This window comes from Habropoda laboriosa, unplaced genomic scaffold, assembly GCF_001263275.1.
Source record: "Habropoda laboriosa isolate 0110345459 unplaced genomic scaffold, ASM126327v1 scaffold57, whole genome shotgun sequence".
In the NCBI taxonomy this organism is placed as follows: domain Eukaryota; kingdom Metazoa; phylum Arthropoda; class Insecta; order Hymenoptera; family Apidae; genus Habropoda; species Habropoda laboriosa.
This window is the reverse complement of record NW_017100229.1, coordinates 3053377-3069429: the sequence shown is the minus strand read 5'-3', so window position 1 is coordinate 3069429 and position 16053 is coordinate 3053377. Positions and strand designations below refer to the sequence as shown.

The 16053-nt window shown below is 44.5% G+C and overlaps 3 protein-coding genes across 4 annotated transcripts in view; 2 read left to right on the top strand and 1 right to left on the bottom strand.

Moving 5' to 3' along the window:
- LOC108571411 overlaps positions 1-16053 on the bottom strand; it is a 45839-nt gene that overhangs the window by 28520 nt on the left and 1266 nt on the right. The window lies entirely within an intron of this gene.
- On the top strand, positions 3282-9619 carry LOC108571407 (mucin-2). Its single transcript, XM_017933433.1, has 7 exons — positions 3282-3369; positions 5477-7950; positions 8020-8449; positions 8625-8811; positions 8878-9143; positions 9215-9369; positions 9458-9619. Exons 1-7 carry the CDS (start codon positions 3282-3284, stop codon positions 9617-9619), a joined length of 3762 nt encoding a protein of 1253 aa, XP_017788922.1.
- Positions 12578-15341, top strand: LOC108571410 (prohormone-3). Of its 2 annotated transcripts, XM_017933436.1 has the most exons (6): positions 12578-12695; positions 13090-13254; positions 13858-13987; positions 14437-14586; positions 14768-14856; positions 14932-15341. In XM_017933436.1, exons 2-6 carry the CDS (start codon positions 13093-13095, stop codon positions 15073-15075), a joined length of 675 nt encoding a protein of 224 aa, XP_017788925.1. In that variant the 5' UTR covers positions 12578-12695; positions 13090-13092; the 3' UTR covers positions 15076-15341. The 2 variants fall into 2 exon arrangements, with proteins under 2 accessions (XP_017788925.1, XP_017788924.1); XM_017933435.1 differs by lacking the exon at positions 12578-12695 and having other exon boundaries at positions 13081-13254.

The window sequence follows — 16053 nt, the reverse complement described above, 5'->3', positions numbered from 1 at the left end:
TCCATTTCAACAAATCTCACGGATATAATTGAACGAGACGAAACAAGTTTCTCGTTGATAAAGAGATAGCTCGTCGAATGATAACAAGGTTGCAGCACCTGTGTACGTGTGTTGGAGAAGAAAAAAGAAGAAGAAGGAACCTAAATTACAAGGACAATGGAAAAGTAACGTAATAAACGGTTGCAACTCGTGGCAACTGGCGTGAAACGTAATTTAAACATGCTCTTTATTCCCCCTGTAATTATTACTGCATCTAGGAAGCCTCTGTCAGCGTGACTAGCGTGGATTAGCTTTAATGCCTGTTCTCGTTGGCCGTCACGCGGCCTACATACTGGGGACTACTTTTCGAGCCTGTTAAAATGCACACGACACACTATCCCTTTCAAGTTGTTCCAACACCGACTCTACCTTTATTTTGGCACGATACGTGTGGCAAGGAAAGAAAGTGGTCATCGACGAACGCTTTTCCTTTGCTCCAGTTTTACCATGGGCACCGACCAGGCTGTTTTTCGTCGTTTCACCGTCAACGTTTCTCGCGAGCAACCTTAGACTATCACTTTCCGCTATTTCCTACGGACGTTCAAACGATAGGCTTAACGATCGTTCCAGTTGTTCGACACCGATTGGTTTTGCACGATTGCGTAGGTTTAGTGTAGACGGGTCCGCCTAGTGAAAGCATAGAGGAACACTTGCGATACCGTTGCACGCCTCCTTTTACGTTTCTTTCGAGCCTCTCTTCTGCTCGATCTTTTCTCAAATGTGGAATTCTACGAATTGTCGAAACGATCGATACACAGGTGAAAGAGAAAAACAGTTGGAACGGATGGTAAATGATCGTGGCCAGATCCGATTCCAGGAGAGGAGAACGACGACGAGGATGACGAGAAGAAGCGTTTTCTCGGCGGGGCGAAGACAATCGGGTCACCCAGATCCAATAATGAAGAAGAGTCGAACTGAGCTTTCTCCCTGGGTTTTATCATCTCCACACAAGCTGAATCCTATGCATACCTGTCTCTGTGTTCACGTACTTGCAACAACCTCTCTGCTTACACACTGACCAACGGCCAATGAACGCCGAAGAATTTTCGTGCCTCTCGAGTCTCTTACACTTTGACTCTTACCATGTGCAACCTACGAGGAGAGATACCAAGAGGATCGTGTCCTCCTCTCAGTATCCTCCTCCCCTTAAGTATTTCCCTTGACACGATGCCGTATAGCTAGAGATCCTTATACAATCCTAGGTGTTTCATTTACGTTTCCAAGTTTCTGCTTCAATTAATCGCTCTTCGTTGCTGTTCAACACAGCCCGTTTCACGTTTATCGGTTGAATTCTCGTCGAAATGAAGAAAACTTGATTCATCGTGTGTACATGCAGCCCGTTTCACGTTTATCGGTTGAATTCTCGTCGAAATGAAGAAAACTTGATTCATCGTGTGAATGTGTACATAACAAAAGGAATGTAACTGTTGAGCATTGCAAAAGAAGGAGAGGATCGTCAAGGATAATTGCGTTGATCATCTGGCTGGGGTATTTTTGTCGCGATCGAAACAGAAGGAGTATGTAGACGGAACGGTTCGAAGGAAAGTGACTTCCGCGTGGCACAGCTTGCATACCGCGCGAATAAACGACCAACGAAAGGGAAGCATTGTCGTGGTGTTATCAGCGGTGAAATATTCTCACGACGCTGCCTCCGACGTGTAATTACATATTCAAAGTAGCTAAACGAGCGCACATTGTTGCTGTTGCTAATCGATTTTTACCGTGTCGGATTGCAGTTTAGAGTACACACCGAGATTACTTTCACCGTAATCGGAAGAATTACTCACTCGGTTGAATTTCGGAAAAACGAAGAAGAGAGGAGAGCGATCGGCTTTCTACACGGTATGCGTGATACGTGTTCGTGATACGATCGGCCAACGGAAAACGAATTTCGAGTAAATTTCATTTTTACCGCTCCGATGAATTGTCGCACGTAATACCGTCGCGATTTCGCGTGTGTGTAATGGCGTCGTCGTCTCGCGACGTTCAAGAATGAAGAAAGAAGAAAAAAACGAAACGAACACGAGGAATCGATAATTGATAGTACCGGTATCTTCCTCCACACCGTTGGATTCCTGTTGCTCAACTATTCCTCTCAGAAGAAACGTATTAAGCCTTCGCAGTTCTCTCCCCTTCGACGCGATCTTAACGAAACAATTTCCACCAGAACAACTCTATCCGCTCGTCGTTCCTCTTTAACCTTCACGTTACGATGATCCGATAAAGAAAAAAAAAAGAAAAAAATGATTCGGTTGTTACGAGACGCAGGATCGAACAGTGGCTGTTCTTTAAGAAGGTCACAGGAACGCCGAAGAATAGGACATTGAGGGGGAATTGGTAACTAGGTTACCGGTGGCTTGGTGAAGCAACGTTCTTCGAGCGATCAGCTTCTTCTCGTTCTCTTCGTCTTTCTCACGACCCCTTTCCTTTCTCTCTCCCTTCTTCCACTTCTTTCTTTCCTTCTTTCACTCTACATCGATGCAAGATCACGGTCGATCTCTGTCCCTTGTTCACTTCCATTCTTCATCATCATCGTTCCTGCTTCTTCTTGTCTCTGTTTAGCATTACGCAGCCGTAATACGTAGAACGTCTCTCGACTGACTGTGTAACGGGATTTCGGGACACGTAGGGATACCGTGTGCTGTGCGCTCACCTCTCAGGACACGCACGTGCACGTGAGCGTGTAAATCTGGCGGAGTATCGTGAGATGAGGAAAAGCGAGTATAGAGCTTTGGTGTCTCTTTGGTACCTTTCGATCGTAATCTCTTCTCTGGCTACCGTTCGCGTTTAATTGATCGATCGTTGGTCGAAGAGTGAATTACACTCCTTTGTTCGTCTCAACCCTTGATGGAAAGATTTCGAATATTCTACAAGTTTCTCTCTCTCTCTCTTTCGCACGAACGACCACTCTACATCTTTATGAATTCCACTCTCAGGCATATTTTACTTGCTCAACCAGCAGATAAATAGTTCGCGGATTAAAATAAAATACGAGGCTCGTTGGCGATTTGTAGATTTTGCGACGCACGCGCGATACTAATTTCTTGTACCGTTATGAAAGATAGCGTGTGTGCGTTGCGTATAATACGAGCAGTTTCGAAAGCACTCGTTGCAAAGTGTAACGTAAAAAAAGAGAGAAGAACGTTTATACATATCGTACACGTGTCTCTGCTGTTGGTTAACGCGCGAGGCACAATTTTTCCGTCCACGATGAACAAAACTGGCGAACTTTTCTGTTACAGATGGCCGTCGGGAAGAATATCAATTTATTCCTCGTCATCCTTTCTTCGACGTCCGTCATTTCACACTCGTACGCGCCCCAAGCCGCAGGTAACAATTACATTATGCAACGCAAGCAACCCGTGCACCACGGTAAATTCCGTATTAATAGATCTAAAGATACACACGAACACGTACCGTGTTCTTTCCTTTTCTAAACCGATTTCCCTTTAATTAAACGATATCTCGCCGCCGTGGATAACCATCGTACCTTGTAACATGCAAATGACGACCCTTGACTTTTACGCCGAGCAATTCTCTCCCTATTACGCGAATATGGTATAATAGCACTTACGACGCAAATTATAACGAAACAATCTTGCGTATAAATCAATACGACAAAGACGGCAATTCTTCCGTGGTCAGACGAATCGATTAATATCCCTACTATACGCTCTGAACCGGGGAGAAATGTCAAGGGTCAACGAAAAGCATCGGTTGTTGCAATCTAACAGATATTTTTCACCGTGATATTTCCACCGATAACGCGCGCGTAAATCGTTCGCGTAATTGCACATGTCAACAGATCGTTAAACAAACTCTCCCAACGCGTGATTTTCTCGTCACAGTGTGTACTTTACTTACACACGTTGTTTGGGCATCTTTTTCTCTCTCCAATTGCAATCGTTACGAATTCAACAGTTCGCCGGTGGTAGGGAAGCGAGTGCCCCGTTGATACTTTCACGTTTCACTAGGATCTGTCTAAACACCGCTGATATACCCGTTTACACGGGTTCATCGGTTTTTTCTTCTTTATTTTTTTACTTCGGAATCAACAACTGACACCGAATTCCACTTACATCTCACTTCCTTTCGAAAGTCGCGAATTCCACCGGCCACGGTACATTTATAAGCGCGTATCTCATTCCGAATGCACGCTCGCGCGTTCTCAATAGACGACAGAAATTTCAAGTATTGCCACAAACTGACACACATACCGATCATTTGCATTTTCGAATATCAACGCGGAGACCGTTTCCGAGTCCTTCTTTCGATCGCGAAAGTGTCTCTGCTTGACGATCCACGATTTTGTCGCTTCTCGGTTGATTAACTAACGATTTGATATAATAATCGAAGGAGAAGCACGCGATAGTCTGGTGTACTGATTAATCAACTTATTACGCAAGCAATACGATAACGCTCGCAATATGTACCCCTTTTTTCTAACCCTGATCATCGTTCCGGGACAAATTAGTTTAGAGTTCAAATCGATCTTCCGATTATCGATGAACAATTCTTAATTACACGTGTTACGGGAAATTGGTGGAACGAAATATCGCAGAAGAATTCTCGAGAGAAATTGTTTCATAACTTATATGTTAAAGATAACGGATCATCTGACCGAGTCCGTTTAATTGCCAACAGGTATACTCTTTAATTGCAAGGTACCTTTATAAATAAATCTGTCGAGCGATGAATCTGTTAAGAAAATTACAAATTTCCCCAACTGCACCGGTCGATTATCCATCGAAATTCAAACTCCTCGACGTGGCAACGTGACACACGGTTCGGGCCGAAACGAAAGTCCGCGAAGAAGAAAAAAAAGAAAAAAGAAAAAAAGAATAAAAAATCTGGAACGCCGGAAGGATCCTGACAAGCACTACGGACGATTCACGGAGTAGGTCATTATATCGGTAGTATGCAGGCACATAAGGAGGCACGTGCAAAGCCTACATGCTTGCTCGCCTATGTCTTAGTCACCTGAGCATAACCGATCACACTAAACGCCGACTTTTATAAAATATAAAAGCACAAAGAATTCGTGCTGACGGTATTTCTAATGAGACGGTATTTCTCTCGCTGCGGACATGTTGAAAATTTCGTCGAAATTCGAGGTAATTACGCCTTACCCGGCCTAGATCTCGCTACGAGAGCGCGATAAATTCGCAAACTCACGGGACCACCGGATAAACAACCGATCTCTCTAAGAAGTTCGACGACAGAATTCGAGACGAACACGTCCGGATTTGCATGTCCAGTAAAATCCCGACACGTCGAATACGAAACGAGTCCAGTTAGTTTCGTTTTCAACTCGTTTATCGTGAACCGTTGTTGCCTCCCGGTTAATTACAACAGTACAACCATGCTTCGAATAGTAAAACGTGCACGTTTTCCATGTACACCGCGTCGTCTGATTTCTTTTTTCTCCTTTTTACAGGCAGAAGATTATTCGGCGGATATAGAATAGTACCGAAGATATGTCAACCGACGATACCGAGCAAAGTGAAGTCGAACGAGCCGGCGATATGCATGTTCAATTACGAGTGCTCGCGTCGAAATGGACAGGTGGTCGGCGCGTGTATGGACGGCTTCCTTTTCGGCGCGTGCTGTCAGCTGCCGTTGAAAAATTCGCCGAGCCATATTCAAAATACACCGAGCACCGATGAAATATTCAACGTGCACGAGATCGATCACGTCCCGGATATTCCTATCTTGTTGAACTCGGACGGGACGCCTCTTGGTATGACGATATCCCAAGATAGTACAGTTAAAACAGAGCCGCCAGACGCGTCCAATCATTTGAACAACCAACCTGCCACGTACACGAAAATATCAACGTTCCTTGCACCGTCGACCACCGCCAAGACAACGCAGATCAAAGACAGCGTTGAAAATGCCGAGAGACCGCAATTACCGATACAACCGGACGTAAGTCATCTCGAGGAAGATTTTCCAGCTCTGTTGGGTCAGCAGAATATACTGGACGATCTGGGTCTACCGGGACTGTTGAGTCATTCTGACTCGAACAACGACATCCAGAATCACCAGGACCATTCTCCTGTTGTTAATCCAGTCACTACTCTGCTCAGCCCTGATCAGATACTTCAGATAGCCGATCCGGTTGACCAACTTCCAGCCTTGTTCTCCCAGGGTTTGGGCCAGAGTAATCACACCTCTCCCGACACGATACTCTTGAACGAGAACGGTACAACGTTGAACGAGACGAACAATCCCGACGATTTGTTCAAGCCTAACGCTGAATCTGGCGGCGAGACGAAGAAAACGACTGAAAGCAATACGCAGAGACCGAAAGTGACTGAAAGTGTGTTGCCTATCCAGACCAGGAGACCCTCTCACGACGCTACTTCTCAAATCAGCTCGACGACTCAATGGGTGAGATTCCCAGATCAGTCTGCGTCGTCTGTACGCGATACCGTGCCTCCTTCCATGGATGATCAAACATCGAGTACAGCGTCGATGACGAAGGTACCTGTGGCGGTACAGATGTACGCCAGCACGCAGCGACTCACCACTCTGCCACCTCGTCAATCTCTCGACAACTTCGAGAAGATCAGCACGATCGAAGAAAGGGTGTCGACGAAGAACGTGGAGGCTGTTGGATCGTTCAGCAACGAGAAGACAACCACGCCAATGACTACTCTCAGTGATAAGAAGGACGAGCTAGTGAGAGTACCGACGATCACCTACGAATCTCCCTCGGGTAACAAGAAGGACGACCTAGTGGACAAAGAGGAACTGGCGATCAATCACATAATCTCCATTCTCAACGACACGAAACCAGGTGCTGGTACCACTATAAAGACACCGAATTCGTCAATTAACAAATGGGTCAGCATAGACGAGACCTCGAAGCCGTCTTTGATCAGAATCTCCACGAGACCTCCTCCTATTCCTAGTCCAACCACAGCTCAATCTTTCCCATACACGTTTTACAAACCACTACAGTCGTCCAACTACTACAATTACGAGACTATCCCAACAGAAATGACCTATTCTTCGTTCTCCACGTCCAACGCGCATTTTTCGAAACCGTCGTCTCAGTCCACCTTCGCCAGCATCGGTACGTCCGATTATTCTGCGAAAACGACCACCGCCAGCCCCCCTGCGCCGACAGTGATAGTTCTAGGACCTCTCGGTACAGAGTACACCACGGAAACGACGCAGAAGTTTGTCACGAGAAGGCCAGAACCATCCAGACCTACGACGGGATCGATCAGGCCGAATCCACTCACCACGAAGAAGCCTAGCGTTTCCACGACTATAACTCACAACATCAGCACGGTGATCTCGAACGTTGCTACGAGTAACGTCGTTTCCACCAGTTTCTTCAGCGTCAACGTGAAAGATGGAACCACGTCCAAGCCAATGGTGAACAGTACCTTCAACACAGAGCCTGTCGTAGCGGAGAACGAGCCCGAACAAACCTTCGAGAAGTTCACCACGAAGAGACCGACAGTTTGGACTACCATGTCTTCGTGGTCCAGCAAACCTAGCTTTCATCTGAAAACGTCCACTCCTTCCATCGTCTTCCCAGATGACAATTCGACACCCGTTAACACTATACCCTACAAAGATCCCACTGTCTCGACAACTGTGATGGATTTCAAAGCGACGACAGCTCTGCCACACTGCGACGAGGAAACAGCTGCTCCCGATGACCTGATCAACTTCCCGCCGGTTCGAAATCCGAATTTGAACATCTCCACGCCGATTTCTCAGCAAGAAAAACCAACCATTATCGAGAGTTTCAACAACACCGGTTATCCGGACATAGAGATCATCAGCGAGAACGATATTCCAACGCCTACTTTCATCGAGGACGACGTTCTCACCAACAAAGTCGACACTTTCGTGAACAAAATCGTTCAGTCTCTCCAGGGAAACTTCCAGGTGTGTATCAATTTTTCACATTTAATTTGCACGGTTGGGAATTGCGCTAATTGATCGTACGTTCTTCAGGATCTCAAGGATATCATGTACAATCGTGTCAACGCGACGACGGTTGCGCCATCCACCGCAACGAAGAGGCCAGCAACCACGACGAAGAAACCATCGAGAAGACCAACGTCGACGACGAGACCGTCGTTCACCACGACGAGGAAGCCAGCGACCACGAAGAGGCCGACCAACAGACCGACGTCCTCGAAGCCATCGGTGTCGGAGAAACCAGTTCGTCCTTCGAAACCGAAACCGACGACGTCGCCCGGCCTGACCACGAAGAAGCCCCAGGTTACGACGAAACGCACGAGACCGACCAAAAGGCCAACTACGACGCCACCTGCTACGAGCACAGAGGCTGTACTCCTCGACGAAGAGGAGAGCAGCACGTCTAGCGCGGCGGAAAGTACTACGAGTGGAGAAATAACGTTTCCAAGTGACTTTCGTTCGCGTAAGAGTTCGTCAATTTAGAAGTATTAATGTTGTAAAATTGCTGAAACGGTAGTTTTTGTCCATCGGTGATAAAGAGAAATTCGCTGTATCTTGGAGTGGTGTTGAATAAATTTTGCTGTATCGCTGAATCAATTTTACATTGTACCTTAAGAAAATAACGATCAAACTTGCAGAGTGCGGTATAAGACCTTTGATGAAATCAGGAAGAATCGTCGGTGGTAAAGCGGCAACATTTGGCGAATGGCCATGGCAGGTTTTAGTTCGCGAGGCTACGTGGCTTGGCCTCTTCACGAAGAATAAATGTGGAGGTGTGTTGATCACCGATAAATACGTGATCACTGCAGCCCACTGTCAACCGGGGTGAGTATCATTTTCCTCGGTTTCCTCAAACGTCGAAATTACATCTTGACGAATTCGGTATTGTAGATTCTTGGCAACTCTGGTGGCCGTTTTCGGGGAGTTCGATTTATCTGGAGAATTAGAGGCGAAACGTAGCATGACCAGGAACGTTCGACGAGTGGTGGTTAACAGAGGATACAATCCAACGACTTTCGAGAGTGATTTAGCACTGTTGGAACTGGAATCACCTGTACAATTCGACGTTCACATCGTCCCAATTTGTATGCCCGACGATGGTATAGATTTCACCGGTAGAATGGCCACCGTCACAGGTTGGGGACGATTGAAGTACAGTGAGTACCTTCTTCCCTTCCTAATCTACTTTACTTCCTTCGAATAACTCTTGGAATATTTCCTTTTCCAGACGGTGGCGTACCCTCTGTGTTGCAAGAAGTTCAAGTGCCTATAATAAAGAATTCGGTGTGTCAAGAGATGTTCCAAACTGGTGGCCATTCTAAGCTGATCCTCGACAGCTTCCTCTGTGCCGGATATGCCAATGGGCAGAAAGATTCTTGCGAGGTACAGTATCAGGACAATTTCGCTTCCACAGTTCAACACCGTTACTTTCATTCGTCGACCGTAATCGAGTGGAATAATTCTTGTTCAGGGTGACAGTGGTGGTCCGCTGGTGATGCAACGACCAGACGGAAGATGGTTCCTTGTGGGAACCGTGTCTCATGGAATAACATGTGCAGCACCCTATCTTCCAGGTGTCTACATGAGGTCGACCTATTTCAAACCCTGGCTACACAGTATCACCGGGGTGTGAGTCTGGGAATAGTATTGTTTCCTGGACACGGTGGCAGGCACTAAAAAATTCCGTGCCAATTGTATAAATGTACAAAGGAAGATTAATTTATTTCCTTCGGAATAGATCGACAGAGCGAGATAGAGGTGAACGAACAGGGAATTCCAACGTTCTTCTCGTTTCTCCTTCTCGATCGTTGAGAAATTCTCCGAATCGGTATCCGAAGTTGATACTGAAAAAGTTATTTCGTGCAATTCTTCAGACAGTATACGAGAAATGATCGCGTATTTATGTGTATTCCCAGCATCGAACGTGTTGTGCTATACATACATACATATACATATGCAACAACGAGTTTGCGAGCCTTATTTATTTCGTTGTTAGATGTTATTTATTAAACTCATTTTTATACGAGATAACAGACTTTCCTTTCTACCCTTATCGCACGAGACCGAAAGAACGTTCGTCGTCCAGGAGAGCCGAAACGAATTCTAAATGGACGATAAAAATCATCCAAACCACCTGACGATAATTAACGAAACAGGGCGTGTCGTTGTTACAAAACTTGGCTCAAGTTTCTCGGAACTTCGGAACCTGTGTCCGTCCATCGGCACGCGACGCTTGTCCCAGAATAATGTAACCATCCAATGAAAAACAGCTGACTAACCGTTAATTTCACCCGAGCATGCACAAACAATCGGATCAATCTGATAGAAAAGTCGAAAATAAAGAAAATAAAGAAACCAGGATAAAACACTCCTTATTATTACTTCGTAAATCTCCACGCTTCGTTTCAACCCCCCAGCTGTTTCGTGTTAACGTAAGAAAATGCAGAAATCGCGTCGTTGCGTGTAACAAATAGTCCCAGCACACGCAAGCGTAAAATTGCATACTTTGGCATTTACACCGGGCACAGGTGGTTGTGCAGCTAGAAACCAGAGACACCTCTACTACGGAGAAATCATCAGAGACGTGCATGTGTGTCAGAAGCAACAGAACTGCGATTCGCAAACACGAGTTGCGTTCGGATCAGAAATTCCTCGTGGGAGGAATCTCAAATTTACCTCATCGACAATTTCACGTAGAATTGTGTACTTACTGAGAGAAGCAGAAGAAGGAGGAGGGAGAATTTAATTTTCGAGATAAACAATTTCATTTCGAAAAGTAGATTACTACACGAATGGTTGTTGCTCCACTTAAACCAGAGAAGATCCTCCCTTTATCATCGCATGAACACACACGTACGCAGGTATTATTAATGGGCCACCTAGGAAACAAGTATGTAGAGCAGGATCGACCGCCCGGTAGAGGAGGCATCAGGACACCCTGGATCAATACGACCAAGAGAGACGGAAACAATGGCGGTGAAGTGAAACGACGAAGACAGAGCTCGACACCTACGCGAGCAGAGTACGCCCCTATGAATGGCGCTGCTGCGTCCTGGGGTAGGATGTAACCTTCCTGGACGTTACTTCTTCCTCTTAAACAAATCTAATCCTTGAGAATCAAGTCAGAATCGAACCGGAAGAAAATTTGATTGAAATTCTTCAAAGATCAACCCTTTAACCTACAACAACGTGTCAGGATGTGAGAAAAATGGTTATATCGGTAAGAAAAATTCATCGTAATTCTAACTTTCGTTTGAATTTCTAAGGCAGAGGATTACTAAATGTGATTAATTTGTGACAGATTAGCTTTTGTTACCTGATACAGTACTAAAACAGTAAATGGCTGACGCTTAGATGCGCAGTCAGAAAGAAAATCATAGGTTAAGGGTTAATCTAGATTTTTCGATCTTCGTATCGCGTTTGCAACCCCTTTCGAACCATCCGTCGAGAAATTGATTAACGATTCAAGGCTACCTGTCGCTGCAAACTTTGACGTTACATTTACGAAGCAAACAAAATTTCCAGGAAGATTCAAAGCAAACACACATCGGCAATCTCGTTAATTCGTTAGATACGACGTGGCTACTTTATCGTTTTTCACGTAATTCGACGAGTTTGTACGGTGTCGGGGTGTAGAGAAAAAATTCGATTATTACCTGTTCGTAGGAGTATCATAGATTGGTAAAGGAAGGAATAGCTACGATGTGAAAATCTGAATGAAGAAAATGTCAGCCTGGGTGGTGTGCGTAAAAATGTCGGATGTCGCGCGTGCGCGAATGTTTCTACGAGGTTGGACAAGAGGAAACGGAACGACGTAGTATAGATTGCCAATCAGTGATGCCAGAATCGTGGGACGTGGGCCAAAGCGCTTACCCCCACCATGACCTACCGCCGCCTCCCACTATACCGTCTTCGTGCTCTCACGCAAGGGTAGCGGTAGCTATGCCCGTTTGCGTAGCCTGTTCGGCAATTTCCGCCAACAAACTACGTCACCGCGTGACGCTCGAGCAACCTGGGCGCATGAGTAACAATCCGGAGATGCCCTTTGAATCTCGGTGTTACCTTTTATTTTGAATTATTTTCTAATTTCATTTCGTAACTTTTCGGTGAAACAAAAACTCTGAGAATTGTGCAAAGCACTTAACAGGGAGACTGCATACCTGACCTCCGAGAATTTTAACGAAGTTTCGAGGGATGAATTTAGAAGTGGAAAAATGACATTCTGTAAAATATTTCATTTCAATGCGAATTTTTTATAAGCAATTGAAATTACTTCTATGAAACTTTGGAACGTTTAAGTGATGTTGAAGAATCGACAGTAGGTGTGCGCGTAAGACGAAATGAAAAATAAAAAGTAACACCCCGTCGTACCGAGATTCAAAGGGAATCTCCTGGTTGCTCGAGCGTCGCGTGGTGACGTAGTTTGTTGGCGGAAATTGCCGAACAGGCTACGCACACGGACAGAGCTACCGCCACCCTTGTGTGAGAGCACGAGGACGGTATAGTGGGGGGGACGGCGGTAGGTCGTAGTGGGGGTAAGCGCTTTGGCCCACGTCCCACGATTCTGGCATCACTGCTCCTGCAAACTCCACCGAGGACTTGTTGATCCCGAGTACAGGCAAGAAAGGGCAGCTGGATCCTTTCCTGCTCGATCCTACCGAGAATCACCGGGCAAGTTGAGCAACCTAAGACGACAACTGGGACATCTCGTAAGTTTCATCGGGGATTTTAGTTTCGTTCGTAACACGTACTGTACTACTCCTTCTTCGTAGATACTTTGCAACAGTATCGGATTATTTATCAAATTATTTCCATACAGTCGTGACCATTTCTCTTCTCTCGTTTTTTCTACCCCTTCTTTTAACATCGAAACTGTCTTCTCTTTTTTTCCAATTAAATTATATATACGCGCGTTAAGAAATTGCAACACATGCTGCAATTCGTGTAAAACCACAGCGAAAGGGTTAAATTAACCCCCTGATTCGTATTCCATCGATAGTTCCCGTATTTCGATATGTAACGGTGAAATTGAGTTGAGAAGAGGATTTACAATACCAGTTGTAATTGACCAAGTAACAAATAGTTATCCTTTGCATGATCCAGAAAATGCACACGTGTGTTGCACTGACCGTCGTCGCTCTGGCGAGCACGATGCACTTTGGTGCGGAGGCATGGGGCGGTCTCTTTAATCGTTTCAGCCCGGAAATGCTGTCGAACCTCGGCTACGGTAGCCAAGGTGACTACATGAGCAAACCAGGATTGTATCAGGTATAGAATTCATTTCTTTCTTCTCTTTCAAACAACCAGAGATATCTTTTTACACAAAGAAGACAACTGTTGCAACTTTGCCGCAGTGTACGACCCCCAGTGATACGATCGATATATTATTCTCATATACATATACATATATAACCGTATATACATTACGTGCAATCACATTTTCCACAACTCGCGAGAGAAATGTGATTAAATTTTACCTTCGTGCCAACGACTGATCGAAGCAACTTCGTATCCCTCGTTTAAATCTTACCAACGTATACACAACACCGTTCCGATCTTTCGTAAAAATCTCGATGAAGAATAAAACACGCGAAGATATATCGGCCGAGAAATCGTTCCCCGAAAAATAGAGGGGGAAAATGAAAATTGTCGCGAATATACACATTTTTCGAGCTCGCGTAATTCCTTCGTAACGTGTAATCGCAGAAACGTGTGCGCCGTCCATTAAGCGTTTAATTTATGATTAGCCGAAGACATGACCTGCTCTACTTTCGGTGGCGCCACAATATTATTTCATTGCATGCACAGTTTTACGCAGAAACGGGGAGAAAGAGAGAGAGAGGTCTCTAATTTCATACGTTTCGTTTCAAGCGTCCGTTATCCGCGACTTACGGAAATTCTTACGGCGATCCTTTGGAAGAAGTGGAGCCGTGCTATGACAGGAGGTGCACGACTAACGAGCACTGCTGCCCCGGTTCTGTTTGCGCGAATGTTAACGGAGGTAACGTTACACAGGTTTATAAAAAATAATCGAAAACTAATTTTAGATTTCTTTAGATTTTCTTTTGTTTTTACGAAGATGCAACTTTTTCGCTACAGAGAGAATTCGTTAAACTGCGAGTGTCAGCCTTTTTTTTTTTTTTTGCTGCAGAGAGAATTCCTAATTTTCAGATTTCTTTAGATTCTCTTTTGTCTTTACGAAAATGTAACTTTCTGGCTACAGAGAGAGAGAGAGAGAGAGAATTCGTTAAATTTCGAGTGTCATCTTTATCTGCATCTTTCTTTTTGGCTTAAGAGAATTCTTAATTTGTTAGATTTCGTTAAATTTCCAGTGTCACCTCTTTGTTTCTTTATTTTTTCCTTTGGCTGCAGAGAGATTGAAAGGGTTGAGCATGCTATCGAAATGATCGTACACGGTTATCGAAGGATCCTTACTCTTGCACATTTCAGTAATTGGCCACTGTGTGTTCGAATTGGGCCAGAAACAGGGTGAATTGTGCAGAAACGATAACGACTGCGAGACCGGCTTAATGTGCGCCGAAATAGCCGGTAGCGAAACTCGTTCGTGTCAGCCACCAGTCACTTCGAACAAACTGTATAGTAAGTAACTTCTCTGTGAACACCTTCTCAATGCTTCCCGTAGTACTTTCCAGCGAAAGAATTTAATGATAATCGATAAAGGTCAATTCACACGCGATTACGTCAAAGGGGCCTCTCCTCGCTAAGAAACTTTTATATTTAACTTTGAAATTTACAACTTTCTATTATCAATTCTTTCCAGACGAGGAGTGTAACATATCCGGGGAGTGCGACATTAGCCGTGGCTTGTGTTGTCAACTTCAGAGACGTCATCGACAAACTCCAAGAAAGGTATTTAAAAACAGAAGAAGAAAAGAAAGAAAATTACGCCTAAAAATCTCTCTCGCATTTTTCTTTCCCCGTTAGGTCTGTTCGTACTTCAAGGATCCTCTGGTATGCATCGGACCAGTCGCCACAGATCAAATCAAATCCGTCGTACAGTACACTTCCGGTGAGAAACGAATCACCGGTCACGGGAATCGAATTTTCAAGCGAGTTCCTTTTGCCTAAACGCTTAATCGTGAATCAGCGAGAATGGGGGGGTGTGTCTACGTAAGTCAAATCCCCCATTGTCCTTACACAGAAGAAGAAGAAGAAAAGTGTCTAAGATAAGTCTGTTAAAATTCGAAATTTTCCCCATTGGTTCGATGTTCCTGATTCTCCATATTGCTCTAACCGATAGAAAAGGAGAATTCGGTAACACGCTAAACACGCGTCTTCTAATTACTTTCCTCCAGATATTCACGACTGACGACAAATACGATACATATCAGAATAGCCCGTCTAATAGGATCGTAAGATGAAAATACACATCAAAGAAAGAAGAAAAAATCAACTTAATTTTAACTCTTGACGAGATTCGTGTACAGGGTGTTTCGTGAAAAATGGGAAAAGAAGGTTCCTTTAACTTCCGATTAGTTAAGTAACCCATTGTTCTCTCGTTGCTCCCTTTATATGTGTTTAGAACGTAGAATTTGACAAGATAGAAAGCGTATAGAGGTAAGATCTAGGCGACGATACCTGTAGAAGAAGTGTTTCAGGCGAAACAGATCGAGCGTCTGAAGCGTGGGAAAAAATCGGTTGAATTGAATTACCGAGGATCTACATTCGAAAGATCCGATAAGAAAGTTACGCAAACTCTCGAAGGGGCGAAAACAGAGAGGTTTCTTTCGCTTGTTTCACCCTGTACACGAGATCGATACGATTCACTTAGAACAGATTCTCGAATCAACTTTCCTAAATTTACTCTTAAGAATATCTACTCGAATTACTCAAACGCACATACAGAATAAAATACGTATATTTTCATTCTTCTGGTTCGCGCCAAGAGGTCAGACAATTCTTGATATCGCTGGTAAAGGAGTATTTTACATGGGGAATAGAGAATCGAACTGTAACATAGATGTTTTAAATTTAACATACGAATCATCGTGTAGCACGATGACGAATAAAATAAAATTTTAAAAAAAACCGAAAAAAATAAGAAAT

Bases quoted from the DNA above. Each gene is read 5' to 3' on its own strand.
- LOC108571407 (XM_017933433.1), top strand. From the start codon at position 3,282: ATGGCCGTCGGGAAGAATATCAATTTATTCCTCGTCATCCTTTCTTCG. The intron at 3,370-5,476 runs GTAACAATTACA...TCCTTTTTACAG, and splicing joins GTACGCGCCCCAAGCCGCAG to GCAGAAGATTATTCGGCGGA. The intron at 9,144-9,214 runs GTGAGTACCTTC...TTCCTTTTCCAG, and splicing joins TTGGGGACGATTGAAGTACA to ACGGTGGCGTACCCTCTGTG.
- LOC108571410 (XM_017933435.1), top strand. From the start codon at position 13,081: ATGATCCAGAAAATGCACACGTGTGTTGCACTGACCGTCGTCGCTCTG. The intron at 13,255-13,857 runs GTATAGAATTCA...TTTCGTTTCAAG, and splicing joins GCAAACCAGGATTGTATCAG to CGTCCGTTATCCGCGACTTA. The intron at 13,988-14,436 runs GTAACGTTACAC...TGCACATTTCAG, and splicing joins TTGCGCGAATGTTAACGGAG to TAATTGGCCACTGTGTGTTC.